Source organism: Candoia aspera, chromosome 3, assembly GCF_035149785.1.
Source record: "Candoia aspera isolate rCanAsp1 chromosome 3, rCanAsp1.hap2, whole genome shotgun sequence".
Lineage (NCBI taxonomy): Eukaryota > Metazoa > Chordata > Lepidosauria > Squamata > Boidae > Candoia > Candoia aspera.
The window spans coordinates 115,723,314-115,748,688 of NC_086155.1; the positions used below are offsets into that span (position 1 = coordinate 115,723,314).

Here is a 25,375-nt window from a genome sequence, read left to right on the forward strand (position 1 = left end):
AGAAGAAAAAGTATTAATACCCAATTTTTCTATTTGTATAGCTTTTCCACTCATCCTAACAAAATGTAGCACCTGAATATTTGTCCAGCCTAGATGAGTAATCCCTAGAAATCAGCATGTGTTTCTTAAAAATGTCACTCTATTCTAGGTGAAGAAAAAAATCGACATACAGTTTTATTATATGATGATGCATTATAGGCCAAAGGGAATTCTTGTACAATAAAATCACATTAAGCCCAAGACAAAGACAAAATCTGTTGTTTCCTCATTTACATGAACCCACTGATATAGAAGGCTTTTTTTACCTATTGAAAAACAAAAGGAAGAGAGAAATTTAGGAGTAGATGTAGTTGGTAGAAGGCTGGTCCTTTTTGGAAGAAAATATACTTTCTTTAAAATCAAACTCCTATTAAAAAAAAATAGTTCAGCAAATGTGTAGCAAAAGTTGATTGGTTAGTTCTTCTGATAGCACCAACTCCTGTCAATTTACAAGTATTGTGGAAAAACATAAATTTAACATTTTAAAGGGTAAAAAGGATTAGCAGTCTAAATGAAGCATGGGGGAAGGGTAGATGTGCAATTTCTTCAGTTAAATTCTGAAACTGGGGAGAAACTGAGGTAACACTGTAAGCAAAGTTCCCAATGGATTTTTATTTACATTTTATATCTCTTTTCACACTTCTTTTCTCTTTTGCTTCATAAAGCCATACCTTGTTGGAGAGCTAATTGATTGCTTGTTTGTGTTTTCATGTAGAGTGTGGCAGAATGATATAACCAGATTAGTAAAGGAAACTATTATAAATGACATTAGATGATAATGTAAATGGCATTTGAATCTTTACATAAGTGATCTTAATCAGACCATGCAAGAAAAACGAATTCAAGGAAGATAATTTTTGATTATATACACTGTCACTGTCAAATACATGGGGACGCGGTGGCGCTGCGGGTTAAACCGCTGAGCTGCTGAGCTTGCCGATTGGAAGGTCGGCGGTTCGAATCCGCATGACGGGGTGAGCTCCCATTGCTAGCCTCAGCTCCTGCCAACCTAGCAGTTCGAAAACATGCAAATGTGAGTAGATCAATAGGTACCGCTTCGGCGGGAAGGTAACGGCGTTCCATGTAGTCATGCCGGCCACATGACCACGGAAGTGTCTACGGACAAACGCCGGCTCTTCGGCTTTGAAACAGAGATGATCACTGCCCCCTAGAGTCGGACACAACTGGACTTAATGTCAAGGGAAACCTTTTACACTGTCAGTTGCACCATCACAGCAATTACACAAGAGCGATTTTGCAATAATCATGTACCAATGTCATATCCGACTAAGATAAAGCCTTTTGAAACAACTCCTATCTTTTGGCATCATCTGTTTGGCTGTGGGAGTAATGACAGTCACTTGAGTCCTAAAAACAAATGCTCTGGAACAAATAACCCATATGAAGCTTTCTATACATTTCCCTTCAGCAGCTGGAAACCTCATTTCTTCTCAGTGTTGCCATATCCCAAGAGCCTTTGTAAAGATGTCCACAGGGTATGATAAAAAAAAAAGTCAAGATGGCAGGACAATGGTGCGACCAGAGCTTTGCTGCTTGATGGAGCTTCAATCACATGATCACAGCCACCATCTTTACTTTTTGACCATACTCTGTGGACACCCCTGTACCTTTGGCATGTATGAGCAGCCAGTGTCTTTCTAAAGGTGGATACAGGAAGGTATTAAGTTCTGTTCAGATCTAGCCCAGCTGACAGATAACCAACATAGCGCAGGTACACAGGCTAAAGGGGAAGACACCTCTCTCAGTGCTCCTCCTGTCAGCTGGACCATTTCTGAACAAAGATCTAATGCGCTACACCTCTGTTCAAAAATAGCCTGCTGACAGGTAGAAGGTAAGGAGGGGTGTTTGGGTTGAAATGGAAGGAGGCAATAGGTAGCAAGCAAGCTCCTTTATTGGCTGCAAAGGAATGGCAGTGCTAAAGTGACCACCTAAAGTGGCCAGTAGGAGTTGGACAAATCCCATCCTATCCCCTGACTACATCAGCAATCATATTATTAGGGAAGCATGCCATATCATACTTATGGTAAAAAACTTTGTTGAAACCAGAATAGCTAAGGACCACTTAAGCTGCCTCAGCTATGGGCTAACTGTGAGAGGATGACATGGCATTAAAAAAAAAGTGGTTGTCAGGGTATGTTTCTGCTGTGGTATTTGTAATCTTAATGTTTGTTTTTAGTTATAATTGCCCTATGACCAATATATATATTTTATATACCTTTCTATATTCCCATTTTTAAAATATATTTGTAATATGTATGATGTGCTGCCATACGATAAACAAATAAATAAATGTGCTGTGGTTAGGATCAAGGAAGAGCCCTCAGACCCTTCCCAATAGCAATTTTATCTGTTATATCCAGAAAGCACAGTTAGCAGCCAAGAGCACTAACTCTTGCAAAGCACCAAATCATTCCAGTTCTTGCAAATGAAGTACTATTTTGATGTAGAAGAAATATAATATTCAGCAGCACAGAAATAGACAGTGAAGGAGCCACAATTGGTATCTTAAACTACAGCAGGTTTGCCCCAACAGAATTTCTCTCCTCCCTGATTTTGATCTGCAGATTGTGGGTTACGTAAGCTTTATCTAGCAGAACTACCATATAAGAAGGAAATCCTGTGGATGGTTGGATGCATAGTTAGGTGGCTGGTAGGTTAAGACGTATTCTAGATGGTGGGTTGGGGGTTCTGCCCAATTTGTTTGTGCCAACTATTCTTTGAGCAGAAATAATTCAAATGCTGCTTCTGTTCTCCAATTCTGCATTTTACCAACTACAAGTAATTCAAATTGACTCAGTCTTTGATCTCTTTTATCATGATTGTTTACATGAGCTTCCTGCCCTGTAAAGTGATTTTGGGTGTGATTGTTTTGGTACAAAATACTCTCTGAAAAGTTTGTAACCTAAGATGTACTAAATGTACTAGATGTTGTAAATGATGCAGGGATATTTTAAATAATAGATAATACAGTATTGATTCATGCCTCTAAAAAAACTCAAAAGAAAATCTTGTTGTTCCAATGGAGTTGGAATTCTACAACTAGTCTGAAGAGTATTAATCTGACTTGAAATATCCTAGTATTGCAGGCCCACAGAGATGGGCATATACATACCATAGTTTGGAATTTGATGGCAACAGTAATTCATGTCTCACCTTTATACAGTGGCAGAATGAGACAGCAATGAGGCAATAAGAGATCCATGATGATATAATGTGCCAAATCCCATCAGACTGCAAGTAGAGGGTGTTCACATTTTGGAAAGCTCCCTTTCATGAAAAACAGATACATGCATTAGCATAACAAGGAGTGAATTGGAGGCACATTGTTCCTTTATATACTATATTTTTTGAACTTTCATGAGTCTATATCAGTCAGGATTCAAAAATGGCATTCTGAATTTGTCACCTCAGTACTCAAACGTATATAGCTTAGGCCTCAAAAGTTTCTAAGAGAAAAAAAAAGTGTTCCTCTCTTCTAGCATTAAAGAGGCAAAAGCACAACAGTCTACAGCTAGACACTGGTCAGTTTTCACTAAAATCAAATTGTTATTACCAAGTTGCCAGCAGCAATAATACATCTGTTACTAATGGTCATAAATGTCTTTCTGATTGCTGGCATAATCATTCCCTTCCCCACCTCCAATAAATGTTCATACATGTTCATAAGTGATCTCTTGGCCCACATCTAAGGTCAGATTCAGAAACAGTTTGACACATACTTGGTATGGGATAGTCTGCTCTGACTTGTTCCCACTTCTGGAACATGGTTTGAGGAAAAAAGAATTCTCTTCTTGCTGTGAGAATTCTCAGAAAACTCCATCCCTTTCAGAGGTGTGTGCTTCCTTCCTGAAAGCCCAGCCATTGTTCAAGCCCCAAACTAGAGAAACCAGCCCCAATGCATAAGTAGTGGGTCTACTCCAAGTCTACTCCAAGTCTCTAAAGAGAGGTGGAACAGACTGGCTATTTGCACAGGGAGGGGCGGGTAACATTCCTCTGCCAAACCCCATCTTGTTGCTCTCCTGGCCACTCCTTTACACAACAGTCATTCTGATGTCTCTCAAGTCAGACTGACAAACTAGCCTGAGTCAGCAAGACTGTTGGAGACATCTCATTCTGCAGGTTTACTTTTGTCTGAATGCAAAAGAACCAGCCTTCCCAGAGCAAGCCCTGCAAACACAGTGGACTGAGATCTGCTCCTGCCCTGCTCCTCCTCAGTCTCTGTGGCTGACTGCAGGGCTGCCTTGTCAATGCCCCCAAAGCCCATTGCCTATTATCTTGCTACCCATCTCAAAGGGTCACCCCTTGCCTAAACAAAAGGGTTACTTTACGTTGAAAATAGGGCTATCGTTTAGTGAATCCAGTATTCTTTCCACCAATATTTTACACAACCAAATATCAGTCCTCCCTGCCACCCGTGTGTGTGTGTGTGTGTGTGTGTGTGTGTGTCTGTTGCAGAGCCATCATTTGCCAGTGCATCAATGCTCTGGAATTGAAAATGGGGTGCAGAGCACTGGGAAAGGTTTTGAATCAGGACAGAGCAGGGCAGAACCCTGCTTCAGGAAAGTAAAAGCCTGGCCTAAATTGCCCTGATTCAACTTTGAATTCAAGCTAAGCCACAAATCAGAACACAGACCTACTCTCTCATTGTGCGGAGCCAGGTATCTTCCTTTGAAGTAACCTTTGGATTCAAAACTACAACATTTTCGGATCTCTCAAGATGAATAATTGTATTGTATAGGGGAAACATCTTATGCCCCAATGTTCCAAATTATTCTAAAACATCTTGGCTGTTCTAAAAGCCCTTTCTTGCTATTTGCTTTTGTTGTAAAGCTTTTGATCACCAGTTTGTTTTCTTTTTGCTTGTTTCCTCAGATAGTTGCACTGTCTTCTTGGAGCCTCTTGAGGGATTCAATGTATTATACCTGCTCAGTTGCTGCACTTATTTTGGTAAGTACTGAGTGGTTATTCTCCTGGATAAAGTTTCTTTGGCTGTGTGTGTTTACATGAGATACTGAAATACCAACCAAATTTTGGCTAGCATTTATGTATATGCCCAGTTTGTGTGGCTAATTTATGATTAGATATATTGTACAAATCCACAACTGAATAAACCATGGTTAATTCAGCCTTGTGAAGGAATGTGATGTGAACTCAGCCTTCGACTGCCCTTGAGAAAAAAAAAGAGTATTGATTTCTATTTTATAAGGTTTTACTAAGGACAGATGTTTTTACCAGTATATATTGTTTGTTTTGCTCTTCTGGACATTCCATTTAATTGAATACATGTCACACTCCTTACGATTTCAGACTTTATCTCTTAATGAGTGTTTACATTTCATCCATCGTGATCTGAAAAATGTTGTTTCAAAACTTTAGAATGTGAGGCTTCAGCTTTAGATAGCCACAGCTGTACTGAGCACACCAAATTTTAGTATTTAAAGTAAATGCCACACATTCTGAAGTCTTAAAACATGTGTTGTCATTCAAAAAATATGTCTTAATAACTGAACGTTGACATAAATTTTGTTTTATGAACAGCCAAGATGTTTTGTGCTATTTACAAAAGGGATAGTTGATATCCTTTACTTTCCATCTTTAGATGTTTATTTCCTGCTATATTTTATTTATTTATTCCTATTTATGCCAGCTGCAATTGCAAGTCTTTCAGCGGTTTACAGTAATTACAAGCAACACAAGCATTTAAATAAAATGTCCACAATAGGAACTAAAATCATAACGTCATAAAAATAATCACATTGGGTATCATCGGAGTTCTGAAAGGCCAAGACTGAGATATCTTTTCAAATATGTCTCAGGGCATCTGCTTGAATTAATGAAGACAGAAATCATACTTGTGCATGGCCATAGTCATGAAAATAATCAGTATGTTTTATAATAATGGCTCTGAAATGGTAGCCTGAGAACATCAAGTGTACTTTTCTAATATACTAGTATACTTTCAAGTAGGGCTACAATTCTAGGCTGCCAAAATCTGGATTAATGCTAGTTGGCAGCAAAAAACAAGATGTTTATTTATCTCTTTGCTACTATCTAGTGGTAGTCAAGATTTTTGCAGGCCACATCTGGTAGCCATGCTAATCCTGTGATAATCTGTAACTTCTTGGCTTCCATCCTATGCTTTTTTTATGGGAACAAATTCAACATGTGGTTGCTACAGAGAGGGGCTCTAGCTGGCACAACTAACACACTCATGATTTCAGCTGGGTTGAAAATCTATCAATGGTCTACCCCATATGCAACTGCATGAAAGTAAAATTCCAATCATAGAATAGGAAAGTAAAAGAGATTAGTTTATACTTCATGATTCTGTAACATTTATTATCTGTACTAGGATTTTCTTAATACTATCTTGAGATTCCAAGGCACCCAGTACAAGACAGACATACAGAGTTTGTGGGGCAGGTGCAAAAGATGATCTGGAACATTACATATTAGAATGCTGGTTGTATATTAAATATAGGGATCATTACTTATTCTCATTCCTTGAGGATCTCAGGAATAGGAATGTTGAAAGTAAAATGAATTTCCTCTTACAAGGGACCATTCTATTGGTGACACAGTGGGTAGCTTTTTTTGCTTATTGCACCTCCAATTTTTTGAATATTAATAAGTCTAAGTCCAAAGTGGTGGCTTTCAGAAAAAGATGGGCCAAATACAATTGGCACTTGGATGGGGAGCCTATAAAACAAATAGATTTTTTCTCATACTTAGGGGAGGTCTTTACAGATACAGGACCTTGGGTTAAGCACTTCAAACAAAGTTCTATAAAGGCCACAGCAAGCTCTAAAATGCTAACTAAACTACTTAGTTACAACCACCCAAGTACTCTGCTCTCCATTTTAAAGGTCCACAAGGCAAAAATTGTACCAGTGTTAACGTATGGTGCTGAACTGTGGGGCCTTGGCCTCCTTACTTGAACAAAATCAAGCAGGCTTTTTAAGAACTATTTTGGGGACCAACAGGAATACACCTGCAGCAGCAGTAAGAGCTGAAACAGGCACCCATTCCATTTATAGTCTAGCAGTAATCAAAGTCTTCAACTACTGGTGGAGGATTCTCTCAATGGAACACGATAGACTACCAAAAATGTGCCTTGAAGAACAGATGGGCACACTTCAACCCACCGCATGGATCAACCAACTTTTCCAAACCATCTCACACCTTGGCTTCTCAACACAATATTTACTTTCAGCCGGACATCAGGCCAAGGCAATATTCAAACAAAGAGTCTTGGATGTTAATGCCCAAATCAATATTGAGTCACTTTCAAACATTAGGTTGCAGAAATGGCTCGCTAAGAATAAAACGTCTTTTCAAACAATAAAATACCGGACAATGGGATTGACTCAATACCATAGGATAGCTCTCACCAGAGCAAGATTCGAGCAGCTAGATTCTATGGTTAAATATGGACGATTCCACCAAATGCCATATCTTGAGAGAACATGTGTTTGTGGAGCATCTGAAATAGAAGACATTGCGCATGTCCTATTTAACTGCCAACTATATGCCCCAGAAAGGGCTCAGTACCTTCAGATACGACTTGACAAAACCATATATTGGGACTGTAACAAACGACTATGTTACTTCCTTCAGGGCACAAATACGTATGTGGTCACTAGAACTGCTAAGTTTATAGTCAGGGCTGTCCAATTGAGAACACATTTTATAGAACACTTTGGGGTGGCATGTAAGGGTGATGAATTCACCTAAACAGATATTGTTTTTGTATTTTATTGATCATCTTATTATAAGCCTCTGCATTATCTTATACTCTTTTATCTCTATTTCACCTTACTGTATTTTACCTTATTTTATCTCACTCTAGTCAATTTTATCTTATCTTACTGTATCTTATCTGCCTTATGTTACTGTATTTTATTGTGGCTGATGCCCAGTTTTTTGATATGGTCAATTGACTAATCAGTAAAGTTATACTACTACTTTCTTTACAGGGGAAAAGGGGTAGTAGAATCTGCCAGACATGACATATTACGTAGCATCTATATCTTTCAGAAGCTTGACTAGGAGTACTATAGTTTTTTATCCTACTTTGTTAACCATTTGAAAATATTACATCATATAGATTAAAAGACTTTAGATCTATATTTTAAAGTTTGTAATTTATTAGTTTTAGATTTAACTAATACTGTTCTGTTTTAAGATGGATGTATGTATTGTTGTTATTTGTAGTATACTTGATATGGCTTGGAGACTTACTCAATAAACTATTTGCTTGCTAATACTGTATTGAATATTTATGTAGATATTAATTTGTATAGTGAGAGAGTGATTGGTTGTATTTTGAAAGTGCTAATACTCTGTATGATGCCGGTAATTATTTCTTCATTCTGAGAGGAAATTAAGTAAAGAATACATGGTATGAATCATGTCAGCAAGTCTAATAGTTCAAGGAGATGGTGTCTCTCACCACGCAGTGTGATTACTTTATTCTCCCTCCTTAGGTTGTTTGCGGCTCTGTCTCCTTAATACTGTCTCTTTCTTCTGACTTCTTCACTCCACATCTCATATGGAAATTTTGATGTGGAAGGTAGAGCTGTGCACAAATCCAAAGTGATTTGGAAGAAGTGCTTGGAGGCCTCACATAAGCATAGCATAGCTCTACTGTTCATTAAAACAGCCCCCCCCTTTTTTTAGGCTCTTGCAAAATCCTGGGGGGAAAAAAGGGGAGGCTGCTTTAAAAGACCTATTCACTTTAATGACTTGACACCTTAAGCAGTTGCACCTTCTTCAGACTCATGCAGAATAATTGCAGAGCAGAAAGAAACTCTGCTCATGCAAAGTCCAAAGAAGTATTTTGAAAGCATGAAGGGCCCCTGGGAGTGGAAGTGACAAAAGAAACAAATGCAGCAGTGTAGCACAATGGCGATCTGGACATTAGTTCGTCCTGTAGTTAGGAGCACCACACTTGTGGTGACCTCTCTGGTTAAGGACTATACAAAAGTTTTTTTTTCTTTTTTCCTGTTGTCATACAATGTTCTAAGAATCTTTAGCCAATTTCAGATGGCAAAAAAGTAAGGCTGTAAAACCAGAAGTGCATTATTGCTGTCCACCTCTGCTAAGATACTTTATTATTGAAGGAATATGTTTTCTGGCCTGTAAGTTACTTCATAATGATGTCTGTAGTTACAGGTGACAACCATGAACAAGCAGATAACCAGATGTATATTTTTAACTGCCTAACTATAAAAGAAGTTGAAGGCTAGAAGTGTGACTGTGCAAATATTACTCCTAAATATTCCAGGCTCTTTAATTTGCTACCATCATTCTAGACATATTTGAAAGAAAGAGAACAAAAGTCAAGTAGAAGCACAGGATATTAGTGCACCCTGGTGGTGACTATAGAGGAAAGCTTCTTTTTGGTCTACATCCCAGAAGGAGAATAGAGCTATGGGTTGTTCGTTGAAGGAGCTGCTGGAATCATGGACCATGATTTCAATATGTAGATGGAAGGCTTGCATTTTAGAAGGTTTTCTCGCATTCAGTGTAAGAATGTGTGTGTGCATATAAAGCCACATCAGGGGAAAGGCTGGATATAGGTCAGGATTGCTATTCAGTTTTATGCATTGATATGGAAGTAGTGGGACTATTCCATATGATAACTCCTAATGTAGTGGCACAGAGTGTTACATCTCAGATACAAATGGTGGCCTAAGAGTACAATCAATTGCTAGCGCATCATGGCTGCAATTATACTTGTTGAATGAGAATTTTAGGCAACTCCTATCATGCTACAGATTTCTGAGCGCTTGATTTTCAATTGAAATACGTGTTCTTTACTTCTGGATTACAGAAAATTGGAAAATCTATTAGTATTTAGCAGAAAAGAGGGTGAATGGTATGCAAACTAGATATTTGTCCAACTGAGTTATTCACATGAAGTTCAAAGTTCAAAGTGGAGAGTCATACATGTTGCATGTACAACGACTTAACAGAATTTAATATCACACTTATTTGCTTCTCCATATAAATGATTTAATATACAAAATTTTATTTAAAATTAGACAAATTGCTGTTGGAAAGTCAAATTGAAAACTCAAACTCTGAAATGGTATTTATAAATATAAATATGTGATATTTATTTAAACTCTGGCTTTCTGCTATAATAAGCATGTTAATTTTAAAAAATCTTACATTTAATATATGGAGTTCTACATTACAGATGCTTAAACAGTCTGAGAGAGAGAATGAAATGTGTAGAATAATTTGGACTACAGAGTGAGCATAAAAATGCGGACAGTGATATGAGATTCTTTTTTTAAAAAATTACATATTTTATAAGCAGTCCTACATACTAATATTTATTTTTTCCATTTTCTCTTCAGTTTATTTATGATGAAAAAGTTGCTTGGTAAGTAGCATGGTTGTTATTTGCTAACTAAGAAAAGTAAGGAAAACCAATGTTCTGCTAAGCAACTCAGGGACCGATTTCCGTGCTGCAGGAAAACTAAATAATTGCATGATTTGTCTAAATCTTTTTAAACTTAGAAGAAAAAACCTCTCTTTCCCAGCACTTTTGGATCAGCCATTTTTGTGCCCCATCCCCATAAACTTTAACTGAAAACACTGTACTGCTCAACCCCAGTAGTACTATTACCTTCAATATTAGGTAATAGTATGGGCGGTGGCTAAATATGAGTAATAAATAAAATAAATAAATATAAGAGGATGTTTCAGAGTCAAGCTTAACAGTGAATTCCTTTGTATTAAGGAGTGAGGGATTATATTTCTAACTCCTAGTATTAGCCTCTTTATGGTCAATCTTGATCTGTTTTTTAAAAAAAAGCATGATCTGAGATGGGTGTACTGCTGGTTTGTGTGCTGCTGATGTTTTGACTTATATCCTTGGTGGTAAGTACAGAATCTATTATTGAATAGGCCCAACAGAATACAGTACTGTGAGAAATCTCTGTTAGTATGGTTTAAATGATGCCAAGCACCAACTAAGTCCTAGTTTTTCAGAATAGATGAATGGAAGTTGGCAGGATGTGTGTCTTGTTTGGGAACTGCAGGCTCTGACATAATGCCATAGCCACCCTGGGGGTGCCACCCAAAAGGGTCTTTTTGTGATGAGCAACCTCCGGGCCAGCTGAATCATTTGCAAACATGACGTTCTTACTACCGCACAGTGAATGGATCTCTGTGATCTCTCTGCGGCATGCTGAGGTCTCTGTTTCACTAAGTTTTTAAGCTTTATTGCAGCCTTTCAAATGTGTGGAGCTGTAATTTCAGCTTAGCATTACTACCATCACCAAATGTATCTGGAGATGGCTTCCACAATAGGAAGATATTTCAGTGAGGCTTTCGTTATTCTCTGGCATCTAACACATTGAAATGGTAGCTGGAACGTTATATTTCCAGAATTTAGTAGGGGTGTCTTGAGAATTACTTTCCACAGACCATCATTATACTTGAGATGCTGTAGTACATGTTGTAGTATTCCCAGTGCAAGGGGCTATGCAAAATGTAGTTTCTTGGGCTCCCAACATTCCTGCAGATTAGCCATGAAAAACTGGTCCACAAAATGTGAGGAAATAGCAGAGGCTCCTATTATCACAGGAAAGTTTGGAGAAGAATGAAAGGGAAAAGAAGCAGGTCTTAGAAGCTTGCAAGGGTTTGAGTGAACAAGATTTGGTCCCACTGCATTCTTGATTATGTCATTTTGATCATTACTGATCAAGCCCACTCTGAATCAGAATCAAAGTAATTCTCCCAACCAACCTTACATTTAATGCCAAATTTACATCTCTATATAAAAAAGGTTGGTTATAAGGAATACAGTGCAGGTTTTATTAAGAGGTAGGATGAGCTGTGTCAAAAATTCAGTTGTATTTGTGTGTTGTCCATTCTTTATATATTGCTAACTATTTTGTCAGTTGATGCTTCCATTCCAAATAATAAATGTGTGGCACATGCATAGGCCAAGCCTTGTAGTTTGGCCTGAAATTTTAGGGATTTATCCTTCTTCTCACAATCACATCACAGGAGAAAGTGTACCATCTCAAGGTCAGAAACTTGGAAGGAATTAGCATGCCGTTTTCAGTTTGAAGTTTTGCTAGTTGCTCTATTCTGCCTTCTCCCTGTCCATCCAGCATCAGCCCCAGATTTCTCCCTGCACCCAGCAGGTACCATCTCACTTTCTGTAGGCAATATTAGAGGCCACCTTGCCCACTATGCTCCACACTTGTCATCATTCACCCTTCCCTGAGTCATTGGCCTGAATTTCAGAATAGAAGGCAATCACAGTCATGGAACTACACTGCTTATTGTTTTCCTTTTTCTCCTTGGCTGGTTGCAGGTGGGAGTCCTTAATCCTAGTGCTGATGTACATCATCTACATTCTTATCATGAAGTAAGTACAATCTGTCCTGGCCTGTTTATTGTTCAATATTATTTTATTTTCAGAGACAGACATTTCTGGGTTGCATACAACCCCTGCAATGTCCTTGTGTGTCCGCTTGAAAGCTTCTCCTCAATACAGTGCAGGTGTTTTTTTTTAACACTTTGGCAGTTATGTCTTGCCATTTTAATTAGCAGAGATACTTTGGGATTTTTTTTTTGCTGGCATCTCCACTTTCTGTTACTGCTCTTCCTACTCTCATATTAGAAAAATATGAGAAAAATCTGCAAGACAGCAGCAAAGATTTAGCATTTTCTGTGTCTATTTGCTTCAACCTTGTGGTCATCTGGACTTCTGTAATCCAGATGTGGGAACCCTACTCGTTTATTACAGCCTGTCTCATTACTAGCCCTCAGCTGGGGGGGGAAAAGTCTTTATAGGACTCAGAAACAGGGCTGCAGTTAGGGTCTGTGTCACCCGGGGCAAACATGGATTCCATGCCCATTTTGGCGCCCCCCCAGTACTCATTTTGGTGCCCCCCCCCCAGTTGCGGCCCTGCTCAGAAATTTAACAATTGCACACCTATAGATTAAATAGAATGTTGCATAGAATAGGACAAACAGAAGATTATTGAAGGGGGAAAAAAGAGCTCTATACACAAGTATAGCTGGATGGTATAGAAATATTGGTAATAATTAAATATATAGGGCTCTATTTTCCATCCTTGTACATCAATCAAGGCAAAGGCCAAGATTTCCGCAAGCTGAGCTCCACTTGTGGTGACTACATAGACATGTCCATGAAGTTACCTTGGCAACAATACAGAAGTCATTTGCTTTTGCCTTCTTCAGGTCCAAGTCTAATTTATAGCCTTGAATTTCCTGGTAGCCTCCTGTCCAAGTATTAACCAGGTCTGACTTTGCTTAACTGTTTTTGAGATCAGCCAATGTTAATTAATACAAGTCATGGAAACTTGGTCCTACAAGTTTCTTCATATATATTCTTTTTTACTTTTCATTAAAAACATTTTCTCTCACTTTGGATATGAGCTGTAAACTAGTAGCTGGGATTTACCTCTCTATGACTAGAATTCTGCATCCCAAGATAATCACAAAGCATGTCAGAACTAGGGGAGGGTAGTGCCAAGGTTCTGAATAATCAGATTCCTGACATCAAAAGGGAATAAAAAGGATAAATGTGAAGAACAAAAAAGCAGCTTCTTAACCAGGTGAAAATTATGGGGACCATCACACTGTGGGATCTTCATATCACAAAACAATCTACTTAAAATGAAGGACATGTTATATGACCAGCTGGAGCTGAACTGATTCCCTTCATCATGTAACTGGGCAAAACATCAAATAATGGGTCTCATAAAGGTGCCTTAATAGGAAGCATCCTTTGGCTTGCCCGTCAATTTAGCTACAAAAAGTAAAAGGTTGCAGAATCCAAATCAAAGCTGTCTTGATCTTCATTCATCCAACCAAAAACCCCGAAGTAGCTCCTTTGCTTTACTGCTCCCCCACCACATTCAGTCAGAAATCTATATAAGATCAGGAGGTACCCGGAAATGAGACCAGGAGTGGTATGGTGTCTAAGAGTGCCTAGCGCAATTCTTAATTCTTTTTTCTTTGTACAGGTTTAATGCCAATCTCCAGCATATATTTGAACGGAGGACAAAGAATGTAACGAACATGGTGAATGGATTAGCAAATAATACAGAGATGGATGACAACAGCAATTGTGATGCTACAGTGGTATTACTAAAGAAAGGTAACTGTTCCAGTAAGTCACATTGCTTGCTTGTAGAACTCTAACATTTCATGAGCTAGAAACGCAGGGCCAATCTAGGCATTGTTTTCAATACAACTTTGAATCTCATCCTTGGGACTTCCTCTTCCATTTTCTAACCAATAGCAAAAATATGGGCCCTTTACAAGTCCCACCTCCAAAGCAGTTATATGCTGCACATAGCAACCTTTGGGCACAATTGGTGGTGGGAACGCTAGATTGTCTTCTTCTCACTCCACTGGTCATAATTGTAATATAAATCATAGTTTCTTTTTTGCATTGGCCACAATACAAGGAGAGTCCCAAGCAGAAGATCCAAAGATACTAAGAAAAAAGTAATCTACAAAGAGTAATCTAAGAAGAGTTAGAAGGACTGTGATCTTTCCCCCCTGATATGACAAGGTTATTTGCTCTTATTTCAGAGGAAGGGAGGGAGGGGGAGGGGGAACAATTAGGGATTAGAATAATTAGTTGGAGTTAGGTTGTATGATGCAGTAGAGTCATTCTTTCTCAGCAGATTTTGAAATATTTTACTAACCTCAGATCTGGTGTGTAAAGTTCTTCTATAAACTGTATAGAAGTCTTATGCTAGCTGAGCAAACTGAATTTCCTTTTATAAACTATTTTAGATGCTCCATATTCTGGCACTGACTCTTACCACGATCCCACTATAAATTAAATCACATTGAGTAATATTTGGAAAATGCTGTATTCATTTTTTAGGTACTCCGTTTTTATATATCTCATTTTTATATAATAAGCTGAGTAAACTGTTTTTCTGTTGTCACTAAGCATTGCTTTAATCATTACTTTAGTTACTATTTACAGGTTTAGCTGAAGAATGAGATGGAAAAGTCTTAAATGAAATTAAGTGAAGAGGGCAAAATTACTCCATTTTCACTGTCATTAACAGCCAATTTTCAACCTTTTTGATGAGGGGAGAAGCCAAGCTTCATTTCCTCACAGCAAAAGAGTTAACAAATTACTCAGCTTTTCCTGCTAATAGCAGAAATAACTGAGCAATTTGACATCCTCCTTCCCACTCCTCCCCCCAACCCATCTCCTCCAGCGTGTCCTCTCTGCCTCCCTCCCTCCCATTTGCCTACTTGTCCTTAGATAGGCAGCAGAAGTGCTGTACCACTGGCACTTGCATCCTTCAAAGTCAGCTGAAGGAATCAGCTGCTGTCTTGGGAGCACACAGCTAGAGAAGGAACTTCTTGTCAATGTTCAAAGGATTATGTGGAGTTGCAGGTTTCTGAGGTGTTCTGCAGCCTCCTTGAAGGAGGGGGACAGAATCTGGAGGTGGACAGGCCAATTCTGGCACAACAACACTATAACATAAACTTAGGGTGATATCTTAGCATTATATATGAACCAGGTCACTAGTTTGTTCAGCAAGCCATGATGAAAAATCCTAGTTTAGCGGTACATGTGGACACAGTCAATCTCTAAATCTCAGGAAGCATAGCAGGAGAGGGCTTCAGCTTGTACTAAGCTTTCCAAAAAGGGCGTAAGCAATCTGAGGAACTAAGATAGTGGCTGTTCTTACCTATTTTGGAAAGTTAATGTTGTTATGTCTAGATTGGGAAAGTGGGAACTCTTAGGTAAAGGTAAAATGTCTTGGACTCAAGTTTTCTTGGTAACAGTATAGAAGTAGTTGGGTACTGCCTTTTCCTGGGATATTTTTTGACTTCCTAGTCTACCTTATAGCCCTGGGATTCCTTGGTGATCTCCTACCATCCAAGCACTAACCCAGGTCCAACCTTGCTTAGCTTCCAAGGTCAACCTGATTTTGCTACCTGCTGAGTTCGAAATCCTCAGGAACTTGCTTAATCGAACTTGTGAATTTGTGGCCAAAGAGAGTCTTGAACTATCTACTTCCTACCTTGCCATTCATCTTATTTAATGCAATCCTGCACATGCTTACTAAAAGTAAATACAAAAGAAAACAGTAGAATTTACTTTTTAATTTGTATAGGAGAGTACTATTAGCCATAACAGTATTCCAACTCTTTACATGTACAAATAAAAAGATTTTTAGATTTAGTAAGAAAAAAGTGTCTGGAGAACAATGCCCTGCAATGTTCGATTTTGGAAACTAAGCTGCTGTTTACATTAGGAGCCTGGTTGGTTCAGAACTGACAATAACATCAAATCTTTTGTAATTTGTTACATGTTTAGCTTACAATGTGGCATAGGATACAGGTCAGCAGTGTCATGTCTAGAGCATGGTGGATTATTGTTCTAGTCCTTAACTAGGTTTAGAACAGTGAAAATCAGTAATTTAGAGAGTTCGGCAGCCAAAATACCTTTGTATAAGCAACACATAGTTAACAAAGGAGCCAAAATTAGTCCACAATGTGGATATTCAAGGAGTCCAGCATAAGCAGGATCTGACAAGAAATTGTTTTCAGTTCTAGTGGTGCAGAACCAAATGCTTATATAGCTAGACTCTCTATGACAGCCATAACTCTGAAGTACAGCCTTACTTCCAAGAAGACTTTTACACATTTAGGCTTGAACCTATAAATGTCTATATTTCCTAGGTCTTGGTAAGGCTTTGCCATTTCCCCTAACTTAGACTCACGACCCCAGGCTCAGAGAGGGGCAAGGCTGGTCTTAAACTGAGCTTCACTTCTATTTCCAAGTGGGTTCTATAGCATGTCCAGAGGTTCACTTTCATTTCCTGATGAGGCCAGAGGGTGCATATCAGCATTTACAGAATTCTGAAGAGAGTCTAATACTGCCACATCATCTTTTAGGCTATCTACAGTTTATTTTTTTGGCATAGTTTTTATTTAAATAACCAGGTTTTTATAGTGTCCATCCAAAATATATTTGGCCAGAGAACATAAGGAGATGGAAAAATATGATACAGGCAATAAATGCAAAGGACAGAGGTGGAAGGATTCAATACATCTAGATTTTTCAGAATTAGTTACTCTATATTTCTAAAAATTAGGGAGATACTACTAAAAATGTTGTTAGATGGAATTAAGATCGAGAACACCATGAATTACAGAACTTTCAGATAAGAAAAACTGATGATGCAAAAGACATTTTCCTTCCAATTTTGCTAATCATCTTTAGGAAATTTCCACCGCAAAGCCTCTGTAATCATGGTGGATGAATTGCTGTCTGCATATCCACACCAGCTATCCTTTTCAGAGGCTGGGCTCCGGATTATGATCACAAGTCACTTTCCTCCCAGAACCCGGCTCTCCATGGCCAGTCGCATGTTGATCAATGAGGTATTTACTATATTTTATTCAAATGTTATAACCCACCCTTTCTCTTATTCCAACTATTAACTATACACTGTATTTTGCCTCCTTTGCTCTTGCTCAGAAAGCATTATCTTAGCAGGATAAAAGCAGGACAAGGGGTAAAGGAATTGTATGCTGGTATCTGCTGCTTGACTTGTTCCCACATGCTTCTCTTGCCCAAGGGGATGACTACTTAACCCAGAAGTCTCCATTTGTACCTTGATAACTGTCATACTATCAGGAATTTGGTTAGTCAGAATTTGTTGTTCAAATAACACAGTAAATACACTATATTCTGAATGTGCTAGCTGCACCCAGTCACAAGAGGGCATATAGTGAGTGTTTGGAACAGCATGCACCAGCAGGCTGTTAATTCACTAGCAAACCAGAATTCAATGTGGTATGTAATAGTTTGACTCCTCCCATACTCTACCAGAATTTTTATCACTGGGATGGTATTTTATCACTCTTATAAAAAGTTCAGGTTCCTCAAAAGCCAATCTACACTGAACCTCCAGTTATTTGCATACATATTTAAAGCTAAACAATTAATAATTATTTGAAAATTTTAAAAAATCTCCTCTTCAAGTGCTATCAAATTCAGCATTTTATAATTGAATGTTATGATTCTCATGGAATAAGAATGAATGAATGAATGAATGAATGAATGAATGAATGAACTTTATTGATTAGTCAAATGACCATATCAGAAAGTTGGGTATCAGCCACTATAAAATATAAAATGTGATACCATAAAACAGCTAAAAACAGTAAAATTAACTAGAATATACTATGTTGAGATAAAATACGATAAAATACGGTAAGATAAAATAGAGATAAAATTGTAAGATAAAAATGCAGGATGTGATAAACCAAGTGATAAAATACAGAAACAATGTGAGTTTAAATGAATTCGTCACCTTTACATGCCACCCCAATGCGTTCTATAAATTGTGTTCTCAGTTGGACAGCCCTAACTATAAATTTAACAGTTCTATTGACCACATACGTATTTGTGCCCTGGAGGAAGTAACATAGTCTTTTGTTACGATCCCAGTATGTGGTTCTGTCAGTTAGTGTCCGAAGGTATTGAGCCCTTTCTGGGGCATATAGCTGGCAGTTAAATATGACATGTCCAATGTCTTCTACTTCAGGTGCTCCACAAACACATGTCCTCTCAAGGTAAGGCACTTGGTGAAATCGTCCGTATTTGACCATAGAATCTATCTGCTCAAATCTTGCTCTAGTAAGAGCTATCCTATGGTATTGCGTCAGACCCATTATCAGGTACTTTTCTATTTGAAAGGACAGTTTATTCTTGGCCAGCCATTTCAACGACCTATTGTGTGCAAGTGACTCAATGTCTGTTTGGGCATTAACATCCAAGACTCTTTGTTTGAATATTGCCTTGACCTGGTCTCCGGTCATGGAATGAGTATGCAAAGGCTTAATGCATCAATAAAAGTTACAAGTGCTCTAAAACCACACCTGATGACCTTAATGCATTACTGGCATCAGCCAAATATTTTTTAACAAATAATTTGATCATTTGGTTTCGTACATCTGTTTCTCTTTTTATTCTGTTTATTTGTGTTTTAAAAATGCCTACAGATTTTGCTTTGTTTTTGTTTTCTTCCAGAGACAAAGATTAATCAACAGCAGAGTGTATACCAATGGAGAATCAGAGATAGCCATCAAGGTCCCTCTCAAACATACCATGGAGAATGGATCAGGGCTCAGCAATTCTGCTAACAGAAGCGCAAATGGAACCAGAAGAGATGAGGAGGCTGCTGAGGGTGGGAATGAAACAGAGAATGAAAATGATGACAATGAAAACAATGAGAATGATGATGAGGAAGAGGAAGAGGAAGAAGAAGATGACAACCAAGGTCCTTACACTCCCTTTGATCCACCATGTAAGAAATTCCTGTATTTCCACCTATTTTTCCTTAACATTTCAATTCCTTGTCTTTCAACTAATGTTGAAATATCTAATCTGGACAGATTTACTGTTTATGGTACACTATTAGAAAGGACAAACAGAGGAGAGCAAGTAGTGTGCCTAAACTTTCCCTCCACTTTTTCTCTCATACAGCTAAAATTAATTCAAATTAATTTACTGTCCTTAGATAATTGTATCCTTTGATGCCTTGGAGGAAAAAGGAGAATAACAGCTATGCAAATGCCAGAGATGCTTTTCTATGTTCAGTGCTTTGTGGGACTGGACAATTTAAAGTATTTTTCCCTTTTGGGTTAAGGTAGGCAGCCTAGTGTCCTCCAAATATTTTGGACTTCAACTTCCACCAACCCAAGCCAGAATGGGACTATGGATGTTGTGGTTCTAAGTATTTATGCAGCACCAAGTTCCCTTCTCACCTTTTAGGGGGAAAATCTTACAAAACCCTTTAATATTGTTTTATATTCCATTTGTGTTTTCCACTTCCAAAACATAATATTTCTGGTCTATGGACTCTTGAAGAAATTTCAAAAACATTTTTGTATTTTTGCTTTAATTATTAAGCAGTTAATATTAGTAGCACTGAAAGCAAAATAAGTGTAATAACTACATGAATTAGCAAGAATTTCTGTTTTGGCTCTTCTTGATTGGATGCTTTGGAATTAGACAGACCTTTTGAACTCTGCTGGTTGCAAGTGCTGTCATAATGTGGAAGTAATGAATGTTACTGGAGTCTCATGTGCTTCCACTAGAACAGGAGAGGCAACATCTGAAAGATAAGGGACTACAGTAAAGCCTTCTGACCTTCTGGAAACCCACTTCTGCACTAAAAACATCCACAAAATTCCTCTTGTTTCTGTGCCTAACTGGGGAATACTTGAGAATATTCTGCAGCCAGCCTGCAGAGGGAAATATTCATGCTGTAGCATAACATTCATGCTAGCCTCATCTTATGACATTCGTACGAGCCTCATCTTACCATTACTGTATAAATACCCAGGATGCACAGGACAATTTTACACCTCCCTGTTGCTGTCAGATACCAACCCTGCTACAACATACAATGTTGCCAGGTTCTGCGCAGCAGTGCTCAAAATTCATCAGATGAAATCTGGTGCCATAAACTAGTCTTAATGAGCATCTAATTCAACATACTAGAGCTCTCTGGAAATGGATAGATAAAGTGTGTCACATACTAACCTTTATGCTCCCCTACACCTACTCCATACCCCTTCTTTCAGATTTCTTTTAGACTTTTGTGTTTAAATATTATTTTTTAGGCTTTAATGTATTTTCTATGCTTTTAACTGTCTGTACCCTACCCTACTTATGCTGTTCTTTGACCATAATAAAGATTTGATTGACTCATACTATAGCACAGAGCCAAAACCTAGAGAACCCTTGAAAAATACTGAAAGAAGCAATGATGATTTACTTCATTTAAAATAAAAGGGATGGATATTGTGAGATGGGCATTGAAAAGATAATGTGTCATTCCAAAATTTAGATTTATTCAATAAGAAAATTTGGCAGAGATAAACATGCTCATACTTCTATGGGCCTGACCACCATTCCAACTAGGAGTTGCTAATAGGGAAGCAGCTCTGAATTTTTAATTTTATAGGTTGGAAGACCATGTTTCCTGCAAAAAAAGGATTTTACAGCCTTGAAGGGGGGATTATCGAGGCTGTTTTTGTTTTATTATTATATGCTTCTTTTGTATTGCACATAGTATTTTGTGTACAAGGCTGTCCCTGCATTAGAGTTAATACAATCCAAAATTCTGAGAACTACACTCTGAGTCTCATGCTCAATTGCCAATGTTCTCCTTCAGTTAGAGCTGGGATGTATCTCATTGATGCCTGCTTGAAGCTATGCTGTTTAAAATATTGGTTCAAGCAAATTTTGGGGAGGAGAGTCTCTGGCTCAGTTCACGCTCCTAGAAAGTAATACATCTTCACAGCAGAACCAAATTTCCTGTTTCCTGGCTTATTGCAGACTTATTCAACAAGGTCTATGCATGTTGGCCTGGAAGTGAAATTAAACGAAGAATTAAAGACCTCAGTGTGCAAGGAGACAACACCACAATGTCACACTGCTTCTATTTTAACTTTATATACCCACCTTTCACCAACCCTAAAATGTTTCAAATTTTGTATACTCACACCAAAGAATATTCACTCTGGCACACTTAGATACCTTCCTCTCAATGTTGTTAACAAGGAGATGTAACAACATTCCCTCCCTGTTCTAATATGAAATTGAGACTGCTATCACTCGCCAATCTATCCTCCCTGGAGAGTGGAATTGATGACCCCTCAAACTGAAAATATTTGAGTTGGCACCAACAGAGTGCAATGCACTTTTTACTATGGGATTGGTTCAGTGAATCTTCCAGGCAAGTGGCTAAATTTTGCACTATATCTCTTGTCAGAAGCCAGAGGACTTAACTGAATTTACATACTGTAAACTTTTCAATTTATCATCTTCCTCAGTTATTGTACTCAGCTCCCATCCTCCTCCTTTCCTTTCCCCTTTTTAACTTTATTTATTTATTTATTCATTCATTCATTCATTCATTTATTTATCAAATTTGTCACCGCCCATCTCCTCCCACCAGAGGGACTCTGGGCAATTTACAACAAAGTCAGTTAATTAAAACAATAAATATAAAATACAAATACAATATATATACCGTTATAACAATATAAATACCGTTAATAAATATAAGAATAAGAATAAAATCCAAGTGGCAAGATCTAATCCAATATTCATGAATGTTTTTATTTTGCATTGTATGATTGGACCCTTTGTCCCTATATGTTATTTTAAACTTCTGGCCTTTGGCTATCATAAGGCCTGTAAAGGTATGTCTGCCTGTCTCTCTGTCTATCTCTTTTGTAAGGTATGAACGTTTGCTGGCCTGAACTACTCAGATTTCCATACTTTTTTCTAACTATATTTGCCAGCTCTGCTTTAGCATAGCTTTGATTATTTACAAAAGTGTGGCATAAGAAGTGCAAGCAAAACTCTTTGGATCTTATGATATTTATTGATTTATTTATTTTTACAGCTGGCTTAATAGAAACTATCAAGTGGCTCTTCACCTGGCCTCTCTCTTTGCTCTTATACTTCACGGTGCCCAACTGTAATAAACCCCACTGGGAGAAGTGGTTCTTGGTCACTTTTGTTTCCTCCACACTCTGGATTGCAGCCTTTTCCTACATGATGGTCTGGATGGTATGTACTAGGCTTGAGTAAGACAGCTTTAGATTCAGTAGATGCATTGTCTTCTTAAAGGGGACACAAGACACACAGTAAAATCTAGCCTTCATTTTCAGCACTACTCAGCCAGAAGCTCATAAGGAAGGCATGAAGGTAGTCACCCTCCCAACAGTCCTCTAGCAATCAGTGAAATGATGCCAGGAGTGACAAATCTGATATCCCAGGACCATCTGTGGCCCCTCCTTTGTTAACAGCTTCTGCCATCCCTTCATCACAATTGCCACAAAAGCACCATTTTCTGCCATTTTGAGGCAGAAAAGGCACAAAACTATAGTGTACATCTTAAAATGGGCTTGTGGGCGTTTTTCCCATGCCCCATAAATTTCAGGAAAAACAAAATTCTGGACTGGCCCATCACCCCCCACAATAATTCTGCCTATTCTTAAAAGATTATAGAATTCATATTATGGATCTGTCCTATGTAGATTTGCCAAATCCCTTTGTAAAAAGCCCACATCCTATACCTAATCCTAACAAGTTGCCTATCTCTGAGGGCTTCAACGCAATCTTCTTAAGAAGAAGTCTAATAATTGCCTCTTTTAAACAAGGAGGTATCTTGTGCTCCATCTGAGAAGCATTTGTTTTTTTTATCTAATTTATCCCCGCCCATCTCCTCCCGTCGGGGGATTCCCGTCGGGGGACTCGGAGGCAATTGTGATGAAGGGATGGCAGAAGCTGTTAACAAAGGAGGGGCCACAGATGGTCCTGGGATATCAGATTTGTCACTCCTGGCATCATTTCACTGATTGCTAGAGGACTGTTGGGAGGGTGACTACCTTCATTTATCTTGCTAAATAAGACATTTCTAATAACCTCTCAGCTAGAAAATTAGAAGGCAAGTTGGGCAAGGATCCAGAGGACAAGTTGTAGAGCACATCCTCCGAGCAGAAAGGCCAGGTCTTCAAGCATTGCAATTGAAACTGATTAAATCTAACTACACTAGAGGAGCTATTAGACACCTCATAGTTGACTCTGTATGACAGGTAGCCTCCAGATAACATGAATATGTGATATTTTATTTGCAAAATAACTCATTAAATGTAGTACAAGCCTTCTAATATTCTGTATAACAATTCTGGGAAGAAGAAATGGGAGTGAAAGTCAGCCACTTACAACTTGAAACAACTTAGCAGGCCATAAGGTTGGGGATGCAGTATGTACAGGAAAAAATAACTCATGCTTTTCTGCACTATATAACTATAGTACAAGCCTTGGTTATGGACTGGTCATTAACTGCAATAAAGATCCTTCTTTCACAAGCCATGAAGTGGTTTTTAAGCTGTGCTTCTTAGATTCTGTTCTTCCTCTATCTGGGCTCTAGCTGTCTGCCTTACCCCATTAGTACCTACAGTTCTTCCATGTACTGAAGCAGGCCAGAGAGGGCACTCAGGAGCAATTGTGCTGACAACACTTGAAAGCTTTCTATTCTAGGTACCATCCATAATATCAACCAGACCACTGGCGGGGTAGTCTTCTTGGAATCCAACTGGATCCAATAACCTTTTCAGGCAGACTATCCTAATAAATGCCTCTGCTCCTGCAGAGGTTAGGTGTAACCATAATCCACTCTTAACCACAGAGTGTTCCATTTGGGACGATGGGGAAACCTGAAGTGTCTCCATGCACAGAACACTTAGCTGAAAATCAAATAGCATTGTATGTATGAGCTTAATGAACTTGACAGTTCATTTTATTTTTCTAGGTCACAATCATTGGTTTCACTTTGGGTATTCCAGATGTGATAATGGGGATCACATTTCTGGCAGCTGGAACCAGTGTACCAGACTGCATGGCAAGCCTTATTGTAGCAAGACAAGGTATGTTTGTAGTTGTTATATATGAATATTACAGAGTTCTTGAAGATCTTTGAAAGACATTATTTAAGTCTGCTGCAGGATAAAGGGATATGGATAACAAGTGCTACAATAGAGAGTATATACTCATAATATGGAAAAGAGTGAGTTATGAGTATATACTCTCTTCTTCAGGTATTATTCTGGCTATCTAGTTCTAAACTTTGGAGTTTCATGGGAAACTCCACTTAAAAATGGAAGTGGAAACTCCACTTAAAACTACTTAATGAGGGCAATTTGGTGCCAAACCACTACTGCTACATACCAAGTTATGCTAATGAAAATGATGGCAAAAACAAGGTGAACAGGAAGCATCAAGCACATTCACTCTCCCCCAAAAACTGAACAGAAGGAACAAATAGGTGGGGAAGCTTTTTAAATTGCTCTATGATAATATTGCAGCAGTAATTTCCCTTTTTCTTAACTTTTGTTACATTTTGTTCTGAAGAAAGCTTACATATACTTTTGTGACATTTTGGTTGGTCATAACAAAGGTAATGCCCAGTTATGGATTTAGAATCGTGCTTAAGTCAATTAATTTTGTTTTGCAGTAATTCTGACTTACCTAATTTCTTCTGTTGCAGGAATGGGTGACATGGCTGTATCAAACTCCATTGGAAGCAATGTCTTTGACATTCTAATTGGCCTTGGCCTTCCATGGTCTCTACAGACTCTAGCAGTAAACTATGGCTCTGTTGTAAGTTTTACATTTACCTGAATGAATAAGACAAGTACATGAGATGGAAAACAACTTTCTAGACATGAGCAATACTAAGAAGAG

At 38.3% G+C, this 25,375-nt stretch overlaps 1 protein-coding gene across 1 annotated transcript in view; it reads left to right on the top strand.

Annotated features, from left to right (window-relative positions):
- Nucleotides 1–25,375, top strand: part of SLC24A3 (solute carrier family 24 member 3) — a 48,277-nt gene that overhangs the window by 5,549 nt on the left and 17,353 nt on the right. The window contains exons 4-12 of the mRNA XM_063298691.1: nt 4,933–5,007; nt 10,428–10,453; nt 12,401–12,454; nt 14,082–14,215; nt 17,324–17,484; nt 19,139–19,415; nt 22,530–22,696; nt 24,444–24,558; nt 25,179–25,291. Coding sequence (XP_063154761.1) covers nt 4,933–5,007; nt 10,428–10,453; nt 12,401–12,454; nt 14,082–14,215; nt 17,324–17,484; nt 19,139–19,415; nt 22,530–22,696; nt 24,444–24,558; nt 25,179–25,291 — 1,122 coding nt within the window. The remainder of the gene's footprint in view (nt 1–4,932; nt 5,008–10,427; nt 10,454–12,400; nt 12,455–14,081; nt 14,216–17,323; nt 17,485–19,138; nt 19,416–22,529; nt 22,697–24,443; nt 24,559–25,178; nt 25,292–25,375) is intronic.